A 13711-nucleotide genomic window follows, 5' to 3' on the forward strand; every position below is an offset into this window, starting at 1 on the left:
ACAGACTCTCACAAAGACACACAAACTCTCTGCTGCTTACATAATGCAGTATTGTTACGTCTCTACCGGACTCCATGAATGCAACCTCGTGCCACGATAATATCTTGTTACAAAAGCGCACGCTGTCTAAAAGTCAACACAGCCTGGTCTATGGCCGCTCTCAGCTGTGATCTTCACCACTGACTGCTTTATAAACTAGCCAACCGGTTTCAGAGCGCGCCGCGTCCTTGCGGCTGTCACCGCCAAGAGCTTAGGGCCGTGATTGATGGCTGGCTTCAGATGACAACAACAAGCAGCGGTGTTTACTCAGGGCAAATTGCCCTTGTCTCTCTCTCCCTCTCTCCCCCCTTCCACCTCTACCCCCCCCCCCCCCCCCCGATGCTCTCGCTCGATCTTCCAAGAGAGATGGTCCACATGGCTGGATCTCCGGTTCTGGATGGCTAGGAGCCCCTCGGGGTGGGATTAGCCTCCTGGACTGACAGCTAAACAAACAAATAAGCCAAAGCCGGGCCTTCCCGCTTGCCAAGGCTGCCTAGCAACAGGTAGGCAGGAGGATGGAGGATGTTAACGCTTGGTATGTCGCAGCCAATGGTGGCTGTGAAATGCCTGGACATAGTGTGGATATGTGGCCATGACCGAAAGCCGGTGGGTTTTCACATTATGTGAACAGGCTGCAACACTGAGGAGAAATAAATCTGTGGACCCAGCAATGTAATCAAGACTTCCTTACATAGTCAAGGCCGTTTTACATACAGTGATTCACCCGCAAAGTAAAACACGACCATACTGAGATGATATGATTCAGTCAGTGACAATGAGCAACCTGCCAACAGCTAAATGACAATGTTATGGTGAGTCACCTGATTCATGTTTACCTCGAACTGCAGCCAACGCTTTTTTTTCTTCTTTTTTTTTGCACAAGGCAAGAAATAACAGATACTTTGAATTCAGTTATCAGATGGAATATGTACAGTATCCGCATAGTTTGATGATAGAAATTAGCTTAAAGGAACTTTGTCGTTTTGGGGACATACTATTTCTTGGCTGGGCACAGTGAGTCTCTGCTGGGTCCCTGGCAATGTCACAGTGAGGACAAGTTTCCAGGAAATCACTGCACCCAGCAATAAAATAGTCCCACAGGATTTTATGCTTTTTTTTTTTTTTTGTTGCACTAATTAAACAAACATGATGAAACATGTTCATTCCAGAGCTTTAGAGGAAGCCAATATATCTCTTCTGCCACTTGTCTGTGGCTTTATGTCCAATAGTCAGGGCATTTAACTGTTAACAACATGATTAAAAGTCAAACAGATGTGCATTTGCCACGTTCTTGGAGGATTTTATGATGATAGACTTGATCCGTTGAAGCAGGCCAGGGCCGTATATCCTCATGTCAGAGCAGCTCCTCTCCTCTTTCATGGTGGGAAACTTCATTGAAATAACTGGGGGGGATTGTCTTAAATTAGATGTAAATACTTTTGATGCAACAGTTTCTTCAGCAAATTTTTTCTCCATGCCTTTTATTCATGTTGTGGCTCTGTATAAAAGGGGTCTTTGTTCGGCATTGTGCTAAATTTTGATTGCATAACTCTCCTGAGTTCAACTTTTCGCAGAGACTGACTTTAAATGGGGGGTTAGAGCGGGGCAAGTCAAACAAGGCAGCTGTGACTTCGTCAAAACTGTCTTCTCAGAATTTGTCAAAGGGAGAGAGAGCGAGTCGTGAGATAAAGAGAGAGAGAGAGAGTCTGTAGTGATCCAAAAGCATAAAATGAGTCCCTGAGACTTCTCTTTTCTCTTCTCTCCCTGCGGTTGCCAAGCCGGATGGCAGAAGCGAAGCATGTCGGATCACTGTAAGGTGCTGTAACGGCTTCCCGATTTCGCCTCAAATGATGTGAAAGTCATTGCCAAGCCATGTGTGCTGGTGTGAGGCGAAAAAAATGACTGGCTCCTCTTCTCACTGTTAATCAAACCTGGGGTGGCAGAGCGTTTCACAGACGGAAGCCATACATAAAGATGTGCTTGTTCACCACGCTCCCTCGCCTCCCCCCCCACCTCGTCCTCTCTCCCTTCGCTTCCTCCACCCCCTCCTCTCTCTCTCTGCCAGTCACCAAAGCATCAGACAAATGAATACTTCCTCCGCCGTCCTCTCTTTCATCAGCGCTTCCCACCTTTTCATCAACGCCCATAAAGCAGTAGCAGGCACCTATCACCGGCAATCGCCTCTCAGCTGCCTGAGTGATGAGACAGAGGTGGCAGAGTTCACTAAGCGCTCTTATGGCAGAATGGATGTTACTGGGTCAGGGGGTCGTTCGCACATCTCGTTATACAACGCACACAGACACACAAACCTGCGTGTGGCGGTGTGTGAGTATACGCATGGAATCCATCCAGATAAGATCATATCAAAGGCAAATAATGAAATTCTGACAACATACGCTCATGTGCATGCGAGGATGCACGGATGCTGCAGAGATGAGTAAATTCGGAGGATGCTCAAACCTCTGGAGACTGAAATCAAGGCAAAATAACAACTTAAGTGCATGCAAAAGTGAACTGCTGAGCTCCTAGACAGCAAAGCAGGCACTGTCTTGATAAGATAACTGCTGCTGTTCAGGAGCCAAATTGAGTTTTTGCAGTTACAGCTCATTTATCTGTTTATACTAATTAGATGAACTCACAGCTCTTTTATTACAGTCTTTTTTTCCCTCTCCCCCCTATAAACAATCGTGCATCTCCTCTCAGAATCGATGCATCGAGTAATAACCTCTGAAAACACACCTAGAAGCAAAGCAGAGATGCTGCATTGTAGGCTACAACACACAAAGGCTTCCTTTCATGGCTCAGCGCGTCACGGGGGCCAAGTCGTGTCAAATAGATTCTTACGTGGAATCCATCTTCGCGATCTTTCTGACCGCCATCGGGTCGAAGGTGGGCAAAACAACGCTGCGGGAAATCAATTTCATATTTGACATCGGGGCGTCAGGAGGCTGCACAGGACTACTTTGAGCATACCTGGAAATTAACTGCAGCAAGAGGAGAGCGACGGTGTGATGGATGAATGCAACTAAACTATTAGGAATGGCCGCGCCGTCACCTCTGAGGTGATGCTGCAGCGCTACTGTCCTGCCTTTCATCCTGTCTCCTCAGGCTCAGTGCAAATGAGACCGGGCATCAGTTAAACTAAAAAGGGAATTAACTAAATTTTCCATTGGTCCATGTCCAAACTTGATTCCAGGAATCCCACATCTCGTGCTTACAGTTGATGTGACATTTTAATAAAGCCACAGGCGAGGAGCGGAGACACCACCAGGAGCTCTTTGGAGACAAATAAGATTAAGTCCCAGTTTGTCCTTCCTCCTCCTGCTCGCAGAATACTGAGCTGTGCCTGTTACAGGATTGATTTAATTTCAATTTGCATAAAATTATATCAAATAGAAGCCGGTAAAAGGTCACGGGGAAGATACAAAGTGCTTTTTAAGAGCATGTTCGTTTACTTTCGCTTCCTAAACTCATTCATTCTCATGGCTGGTGCTCCACAGAGCGACTCGTGCATGGGGAAAGGACTGTTACCTGGCAGCCGCTGTGTTACGACACAACCGAGCAGTGTACAGCGTGGGGGAAAAACGCACAGGTCCCGAGCTTACACAACAGCTCTGCAGAGATCAAAAATCCATACTGTGCTAATTCTATAAGAGGAAAGAAAAAGAGAGAGGAGGAGGTGGAATAGGGGAGTAGGGGAATGAAGGATGGAGGAAGACGCAGACAGGAAGGAGGGGGCCGGTTGGCTGCGATCCCCAGCATGCCTGCTGTGTGTGAGAAAGCAGCTGTGGCCTACTGAGGATTACATAACATACTGAGACACATACGCACCGGCGTGCACGTACGCACACACACACACTCACACACGCGGCTGGGTATGGATGCATATAGATTCAGTTTTTCTGCAGATTCTCAGCTCTATCTTTTCTCACTTCTTCCTCCTCTCTTCATCATGACCTCTCATGGGGGGGGTCACCGTGCCGCTGTATCTCTCGGACCGTGTCCACACAACTTTAACCACCCAGTGCAGACTGCCGAGTGACTTTTCTCAGCTTTGCCACAGAATCGCTCCATCTATCTGCATCCTCTGGACACTATGCATCTTGTTCTCTGACTGTCTATCTGCGTGTCACTCCTGGGGGGTGGGTGGGTGGGTGGGTGGGGGGGGTTTCGAGCCCACCGGACTGTGAAATGCGAAACCCTGCAGCGGGGAGAATGTGCATGCTCTGCAACTTCCCCCACCGCTCTCCCCCAGATGGAGCTGCTGCAGCCGCCGCCACCGCTGCTGCTGCTGCTGCTGCTCTTACTTGGGAAATGTGTATGTTACCGAGTTGCAAGCGAGAAGTGGATAGAAGTGGACGCATCTGAGCACGCAGGTTTGCATATGGAGGTCAAGCTGCCTACATTTAGAAACACAGAAGCCACGCACAATCTGTCCACATCCACATATAGACTCCCATAATGCACCGTGCGGCAACATGCAGACATTTCGCTTGGCTAGGCATCAGGCACTCAGTAGACACATGTGTGTGGGTGTGTTGTTGAGCCCCCAAGGCATACTATATATTATGCTGGAGGGTATGGAGTGTGTCCTGGGGGTCAATGACAGACAGCCATTTGTGGTGTCCTGTTACCCATCAGGGTCAAGTGCTGTGGATGAGGCCACATCATCTGATAGAGAAAAAAAAAATCAAATCAGGCTGAAATCCAATCCAGATGTTTTGTCTTTTTGTCAGCATCTAAATACTGAAGATGCTGATAAATGCTTGGCAGAGGAGCCAAATGAGGTTTTACCAGCGTGAATTCCAGTTTACAAAGGAGCATAACAAGCACTGGAAACTGCAGCCAAGATAAAAAAAACAACAACATTTCTGTTGGTATAAAGATGCAAAAATAACACGTGGACTCTTTGCTTTGAGGGAAAGTGGGCTCTGCGAATAATGAGTGAGTTCTGATCAGCTCGTGCTGGTTCCAAATCCAGCCCAGCGCTGCTGTTTGTTCCAACTCTGAACAACCAACTGTACTGGGATTTGGAAGCGAGACAGCACAGTTCAGTTTGGCACCATTAGGTTCAATAATGGAACAAATAGCAGCCTCAAACGTACCATCTGCAGACCTCCAAAACACTTTCCTCCTTTTCTGCTCCCCATCCTCCAATAACCGCCTGAATCATCCCTCACAGACACTAACAGGGGACACAGTCTTCATTCTTGTCATCGCATCTCAGGGAGCCATTTAGGGGCCGGCTACAACGGCCTCCTATCTCCCCATCGCAGCCCATAAAAGCATCAAAATCTAAATTGTGCCTGGAACACAGAGGGGATTGCTCAAACTCGGCGTCCTCGGCTGGAGACAGAGCTTTTAAGGCGAGTCACTACTCATAATTCCTGTATTCAGGCAGGCCTCCGTGGCATCTTCATGTCGCTACAATGAACACACAGATCGCTTTGCCAAGAACATGTCTGTGCTGCGGGGGTTTCAAAGTGTGGGGCAACTCATAATCCTTGAGCTCAGAAGGACACAATGCAATCGTCTTATTCCGAATAAGGGTTGTTTCCAAAAAAACGCCTTTGATATTTACTCCAGTGACTTGTAATGGGACACAAGGCTTGAAATGCTTTGAGTTAAAGCCAGCAATTTGGTTGGGAAAGTGTTTACACTCTATAAATGATCTTATTTTGTTTTTTTGCAAATTATTTAATTACTGTCCTATTTTGCTATAGAATAAGGATTTAAAATAATCTATGCACATGCAGAGTGACATGAAATTGAGACATTTTCAGCTACAAAAGTGGCTAGAGTCATCTTACATCCCCTATGATGGACGTGTATTGATGCTATAAGGCAAGAAATGCATGACATCTCTATTTTAGATGAGATGTTTATTCACCCCAGACTGAATCCGGGGGCAGTAACAGGGTTCATCCCTTATATCATCTCACCATGAGAGCAGGGACCTGTTTGAGCAGCAGAAATTGAACTAAAGCCTCTGGATTTAGGAGACAGTGATTATTTAACTTCATGGTGATCTGTCTTTCGGTCCAAAATGGACGTTGTCCCCGGCGAGGATGAGCAGCAGCAGACAGTAAATCCAGTCAGAGAAACAAACTGACATTCCCAGAGCTTTCTCCAGCCTTTCTGCCTGCACGTATGCTCTCCCTCTGTCTCCCTCTCTTCCATTTGCATTAGGTATTGATTTTGATATGCAGGCTGTGGGTGAGAAACAGCAGAGAGAGAGACAGAGACATGCGCTGCATATGGTACAAGTGGGCCCATGCAATTTAAAAATCCACTGACAGGCAGTGAAGGCAGGGAGTTGGGAGACTTGTTATGAAAAGATGCAGTCGGTGGCTTAACAGTAGGATGCCAATTAGGCTGCTTGGCCACAACGAATGGATCCGTGGTCACGCACCGGTTTCTCTCCCTCCTCCTCCCCTTCACCCTCCCTCTCTCCCTCCTCCTCCCCCCATGAAGCAGAGAAGTGAGGAAAAACTGAAGCTCCTATTGCTTGAACAATACCGGCATCAAATTTCCATGCAATGATTTTTTCTTTTTTTTTGCCTGGTCAGTCAAGTGCAGCATGGAAAGCATCATCACCAGCACCAGCAGCAGCAGAAGCAGAAGCAGCAATGCAGGTGGGCTGATGCCTGTATCGCCCTTATTGGGGCTTAAATAAGGAAAGTAGGCAGTGAAATACACTTAAGAGGAGCTAATAGAGTATGAATGCCAGGTTTGTTCAGTTATAGAAGCATTTTTCACCAGATTTTTACCCCTGAAAAGGATCAAAAACCAGCATTTCCACATGTAGGAGTACAATTTGTGACAGTTAGGTGTAAAAAAAAGAAAAGAAAAAAAAATCCACAACCATAACCAACACAAACAGTGGAATAATAGCAGACTTTCCACTGTGGATCTCAGGGCTGATATCAGCAGGAAGGAGACATGTGAGACTGAGTATGGAGCAGTAATGGCCGTGGAAAGTACCGGTGCATCCATCACCATGTGGCCGCGTGGATCCCCGAGCTTTTCTCTCAGTATTCATCCACTGAAGTTGGATGAAGGAAGTGTATGCGTGTGTGTGTGTGTGTGAGTGAGAGAGAGGGTGAGAGAGAGAGAGTGGGGGTGGAAAAGAACATGCAGATGACAGTTTTTCCTCTCCCACACTGCCTTCGCACATTTTTTTTCACCACTGCATTTAAAGATGGTACAAAGCCAGACATGTTAGGATATCTATTATGAATAAGAGAGGGGACTTCTCTCCATGCGGGGGAGGGAGGGGGGCTCACAACTCAGTAATCTGAGGGATGTAGATGTATTATTCACGACCAATTCAGTCCCTATTATGGGATTCGGATCTTCATCTTTCCCAAATCGCATTTGACAGCTTTATTACGCGCCCGGCGTGCGCTCGCATCTTATCCACTTTGCCATCTCTCGGAAAAGAAATGTCAGATCTGTGAGTGATAGAAACAGCGTTTCACCTCCTCGTTTGTCCCTGAACTCCGCACGTCCGCGCTGTTCAAGGGGGTAAAAGAAAAAAAAAAGTTGACGCCTGCATCCAACGAGCGCGTGTGAGCCCAGATCAGCGAGAGGAGAGGAGAGGAGAGGAGAGGAGGAAGAGGAGGAGGAGGAGGCTGGTTAGCGGTGAGGGATGCGCGGCGGCTGGGAGGGGGGTTGAAAGTTGAGACGTGGAGACCTACCTGCTGCCAGTTCTCCTCCAGCGACGGCATGGCAGAGAAGTAGCCGGTGTCGTGAACGAGCTGAAGTTCCTGAAAGATACTGTGGTTCGCCAAGACATCCATGCTGACGCTCGGTGATGGAAAAAAAAAACAAGGGGTGATCCACAAGAAATATGCCTCCTTTTCTCGGCTGTGTCAGACCTCTACATCCACTTCTTTCATATTAGTCCGGGAGATGAGATTAAATGCTCGCTGTGGCGGTAGGGCTCCCTGTACCTGCGCGCATTATCGGAGTCGGTGCGTAAAAAGAGACTGGATGTGATGGAGGCTCCATGCGTATCCGTGTTGCCAAAATAGACACTGATAGGGAGCCGGAGGAGGGGAGGGGCTTGGTAAACGGAGGGGCGTCGTTTGGTTTGTCAATCAACTCCCCCTGCTTGTCCGTTTAAGGGAAATGGGCGGTGGGGGAGTCATTAGTGCGGAGGTGGAGCATGCAGAGGCGGGGCTAGGCGGATTCTGCAGGCGGGATTGGCTCCGGCGCCCTGCCACTCATGCCAAATATGGGCTGGATAGGTGAGCTATTTATGGATGGGTATATTAGATTTGGAAAAAGGTCTGAACGGCTAGTCCGAGAGGAGAAGCCGTGGTGTAAACATCATGTGCTCACAAACAGGAGCGGGAAACAGTATTAATAGGCTGTGATATTGTTCCACTGTGTAAATATTTAATTATAATGAGGCATTATAGGAAAATAAACTTGCATCATGCTTTAATAATGAGCTCACAGTAAACTTATCATGCTTGATCTCCTATAATAACAGTTCCTATATATAGTATGTATGCATGTTTTCTGTGATAAAAACATTACATCCATTCAGGGGGGGCGCCCTCACAAGTTGCTGGCCGGGGTTAAAAGTTGTATTTTCATATTAAGACATGACAGGCAAGAGAGGGCTCTCATAGTGACCCACATTGATAAAAATCTGCCTCAGCACTTCTTTTATGCAGCTCATGTGCTGTTAGGGTGAAAAAAAGTCCAGTGTGTGTGTGTGTGTGTCTGTGTGTGTGTGTGTGTGTGGAATGATAAATAAGAAGCCAAATCTTCCTGGAAACGTCTTGTTTGGTGGTGTGAGTAATGCCGCTTATTCGCTCGCCCCGTGTAAAGCCATTGAAATTGTACGCTTCCACGCAAAGCTCACTGTCTCACACACGCTTTCTCTCTCCCTCTCTCTCATGCACACACACACAGACACACACACAGTGTTGTAGAGGTCTGTAATCTCATTACAGTGCTAGGGGAGGCTGGCCGAGGGCCCCGGCTACGCGATTTACACATGGCATTTTGGGAGGGAGAGCTCAGCTCAGACGGACGAAGAAGCTCCTGCTGACATTTATCCATTGGACACAACTCACTCTATCTCTCTTTTCTTTCCCTGCTCCCCCCCTCCCTCCTCTGTCTGCCTCTCTCTGGCTGTTGTCTCCTCCTTTTTTCTCCCTCATCTCTGATATCCCTCCTCTCTTTCTGCCACCCTCCATCTATCTATCCCTCGCTTCTTCCCCGCAAACCTCAGCAGCGATGACACGACAGAAAGAAAACACATGATAGAGACATGAACGCAAACACCGTCGTCGGTTGCCATGTGCCGGAGAAAGAAAAACAACAATCCAGCATGCCTGAGTCCTGTTTATCCAGTCATGGCATGGCTGAGTGACTTGTAAAATATTTAAGAGACAAATCCTGTTATTTTTATGCATTGTTGATGCAGCCCCCTTGGATTATAGAGGAGGAGAAAGAGAGCAGGGAAAGGCTTTTATTCTCTGCAAATTGATAAAGGGAAAGATTTACACAGACGTATTCAAATCAAAAGAGCCGGTCTCACAATTGCATGTATAACCTCTCACATGACCTCTATGTGCTGCAGTATATATCAAAATCTGACCTCCCTTATGTGACCAACCAAACTTTTTCTTTCTAAACATGGATTTGGGCACCTGGCTTCAAAAACTCACTGTATTATTGTTGGGTGATGGAAGAATCTGAACTCCTCTGATGTTTCTTACCATCCTATATTAACTCTTTAGTATCTTTTAATGCAAGTCTCTATCATACACGTTCAAAGGACTGGCTCACACTGCAGGTTCCCTCTGTTAACACAGAATTTGGAAAGTCCAATTGTTCTTACTGTGCATCTGCAACCTGGAACACTCTGCAAAACCATCTGAAACTTACTTTGTCTTACTTATCATTAGGTCATTTTAAATCCATAACTACATGTTGTTTTACCTCCAACTGCTCTGTTTTCAATTTATCTTTGTCACTTTTACTTTTTGGTATTTTGGATATGCTTGTATGTTTCAAATGTTTTGTGTTTTGTCTTGAGTTTAAATAAAGGTTATAATAAAAAAAATTATAATAGTTGTCAGGTGACTGGGCAACCTGTATGGAGGGAAATGTATAGTTTACATAGAGAAGTGATGAAGTGAGCCGTCTGTCTGGTTTGCAAGTCTTTGCATTATTACTGACTTGGAGACACTTTATTTGCTGCTGTATTGCATTTTATATATAATATTTTGTGCAATAATCTTCCCATTTAAATTAATCTTCCCATTAATTTTATCATCCACACTTTGTTTCAGGCAGGTCCCTAAAAGTTGATGAAGCCGCGTAGAAAGAAGCGCACAAGAAGAAATGGTTTCACCCTCCGACTTTTTACCACCGGGCTGTCATCAGGGGGAATTAGCAAAACTGGATGCCTCATTTTCGTTCCCCCTCTCTGACGTGTATCCCCCCTCTCACCCCACAAACCTCCCCGCCTCCCCCCCTGGCCTGAAGCCCCATGCATATCATAGATAAAAAATAAGTGCTCACCATTATCCGTGGGCACACAGCGTTATATTGTGGATGCTGACATTGCTCTTACCTGGCAGTTGGTGCTTTTACTATATTAATAATGGAGCAGGCACCATCCATCATGGGGATATGAGGCTGCTAATCATGTCAGCTCCCTGCATATTCACTCCTTTCATCAAAAGAGGAGGAGAGGTAGTGGGAGAGAGAGGCAGAGGGGAAAGGAGGAAGAGTGGGAGAAGTGACGGTGAGAAGAGGAGATAAACAAAGAGAGGGGGAATAATAGAGGAAAAGAGGGGGAAGAGAGAGATGGAAGGGGACAATATCAATGTGCTGAACACATGACAGATGCCCTTGGCCTTTTGCTGAATGGCTTCCCAGTTGGCAGGAGTTAACCAGTGTATTTAAACAGGACAAGACGAATGGGACCTCTGCTCCCCCTGCTCACTGAACCAGCCCATTTCTATTCCAACTCACAGCCTTTCCCCCATGTGGGAATGCTAATATGGTTAGCTGACATTGCCGGGGTTAAAACTTCATAACGGCATTTCATCACAGTATTCGCTTTACTGTAACTCCCGCCATTTCTCAAAGCGTCTCTCCTCTGAACTTCAGCGGTTTTCCCCGGCGTTTGTGCCGCCTGACACGGCACAAAAACAAACACGGCGGGATCTTTTTTTTTCACACTGTTTCCAGAACAGTTTAAGAAGAAGACCGCCGTGTTCCGCTAACATCATTTAACCGGGGGGCTGCAAAATGTTCTCAAACAGGTCGACTTGATTGAAAACAGCGCGTTTTTGTTTTGCAGCAGATCACCTCTCCACCCATTAGTCTGCTGCAGTCGAAGGACACGGAGTGTCAGCGCTCAGCTTTGCTTCATTTTGCCTCATTTGGTGTAATATGACATCCACATGCCCTGATGTGTTCGGGCATAATATTTGCACAATTACGCCGCGTTGCCTTCTTGTTCAAATTGCCTCGGTGGAACACACTGATAACCTTTATATTTAGAGGAAATAAAAACTGCACAAATTCGCTTACAACATCTGTCCTTCGAAGCACCCAGCATCAGCATAGAGGAGGAAATGTGCCTGTGATTGATGGCTCTGGTTAAATAAAGATAAGATTTTAAAAATGTGGCCATATGTCTGCCGTTATGTACTGTCTCTTTTGGCTCGGAGCCTGGATGCAGAGCATCTTCAGCATCCTGACATCTTCTTCATTCTGCTCCTCCATAAGGGGAGAACCAGGGGAGCGGGGAGAAGGTGGAGGTGGGCGACGAGCAGGGGCGGGGTGGATTTCAGAGCGACAGGCCGACTGAGAAAAGCGATAATGAGCGCTCGGGGCTGTCTGGGGTGCAAACTCTTTCCCGTGCAAAGATAGCTGCGAGGGGGAAAGGAACAGGGAATGGGGGGAGGGAGGTAAAAGGGTGGATAAGGGAAAAGTGCCCTCTCAGCTGGGTGATGTTTGATGCGGCGATGCTGCTTCCTACGCCGGGAAAAAAGGAGCGGAAGCACAGCCATTGACGAGGCCATGAGGGGCAGCTGTTAAGTGCCAATTAGGCGACGATGAGTGGGAGACGGAAATACCCATTTTGCACGCACACACTCCTGCAAGCAGGCAGGGAGGAGCAGTGGGAAAGTGAAACAAACAGGGCCTAATCCCTGTCAGTTTTCCCGGAGTCGCTCTCCTTTTCACCCTCTATCTCCCACCCACTGTTAGGTAATGTCACATCAGTGTCGACTGAAAGTGTGGGTTATGATTTACTGTTCCATTTAGGTCTGGCCTCTTCCGAAGGCCGCTGAAAAGGATGTTTTGTAAGAGCTTGTCACATTATGCCAAAGGAGAATGGCCCGTGTCAGGCGTCCAATTAGCGAGTGGATTCGCTCGCGTATTTAGTCCGTGACACAGAAAATGATAAGGTAAGTGAGGGAAGTGGTTTTTAGGGGCTTTCTCCCAGTCGTAGATAAACTCCTGAAAGGGAAGCATCATATCCAGTGAGTCACTCGGTCTATGTGTGACTGTGTATGTTGTTTTCATGCTTGCTTGCATATGATGCTGTGTTGTGTTAAAGGGATCAACATTTTGGCAAATTGGCCCATTGCCATAATCCCTATAGTCTTATAGGAGTAGGTTCGTTACCTTTAATTGTCGGTGCAAGCTATTTTTAGAACGGCGGAGCAGAGCCGTGAGCTGCTCAGAGCTACGCTACGGAGGCTCATGGGATTTCTTGGTTTCCTGTTTCTACGCCGTTCTAAAAACAGCTTGCACTGACAATTAAAGGTAACGCACCTACTCCTAAGGCTATAGGGATAATGGCAATGGGCCAATTTGCCAAAATGTTGAACTATCCCTTTAAAAGTGCAACACGATCAAATGAGTCCAGAGATGAAGACAAGAAGCCAGACTTTCCAAATCTTGTAATGTGAAAAGAAAATTAAGAAATAAATAAATGATATCTGGGAAAACTGATGTCAGATCAGTTGGTGGCAGCTGGACAGAACTCCTGAACCAAGCACAGCAGCATCATGGGAGCAGGTTCACGACCATGATGTGTGATTTTAGGAGGTCAGACATAAACACCTCCTCTATTTGGCGCTATGGCAACTGTCGCTATAGTGAAGCAGCAGATGTTATTTACAGTAAAATGAGATATTTACATGATGTGAATGCAGCTCCTGCACACACACACACACACACACACACACTGCCACAGACACATTATCTTCCTGCCTGTTTTTTTCTATCCTTTCACACATTGTTCACATGAAAATGTACAACAGTCCAAATTACCTTGATAGATTCCCCAAATGCAGAAGCGTGAATGCGTCATCGGGGTCACTGACAGTGAATGAGCTCTTTCATGTCCGAGCTCCCAGTCAATCTTGTTTCTGTGCACGCCGCACATCTGAGGCCTTGGTAATTTTCTCCCCGCCGCCTGCTGCCTCAGATCCGCCCCGCACCGTACCGCGTTTTGTATATTCATGTGTGTACCTTCCTATCTTAATCCTAGCTATTACTCGCATGGCTGGCCATGTCAGGGGGAGATTTGCTCACTCACAGTGAATGGGCCAATATTGACAGCACGCCCACCGCATCAGCGATCAGTGTAAGGGCTTAGCGTGCGCTGGAGTCGCAGGTTTGA

General features: G+C 46.8%; 1 protein-coding gene across 1 annotated transcript in view; it reads right to left on the reverse strand.

Annotated features, from left to right (window-relative positions):
- LOC310999174 (Krueppel-like factor 7) overlaps nt 1-8008 on the reverse strand; it is a 31684-nt gene extending 23676 nt beyond the window's left edge. The window contains exon 1 of the mRNA XM_083989498.1: nt 7740-8008. Within this exon, the coding sequence (XP_083845624.1) occupies nt 7740-7841 (102 nt within the window). The 5' untranslated portion in view covers nt 7842-8008. The remainder of the gene's footprint in view (nt 1-7739) is intronic.
- Nucleotides 8009-13711: the final 5703 nt, after the last annotated feature.

The sequence above is a fragment of the Trachurus trachurus genome (assembly GCF_905171665.1).
Source record: "Trachurus trachurus genome assembly, chromosome: 2".
In the NCBI taxonomy this organism is placed as follows: domain Eukaryota; kingdom Metazoa; phylum Chordata; class Actinopteri; order Carangiformes; family Carangidae; genus Trachurus; species Trachurus trachurus.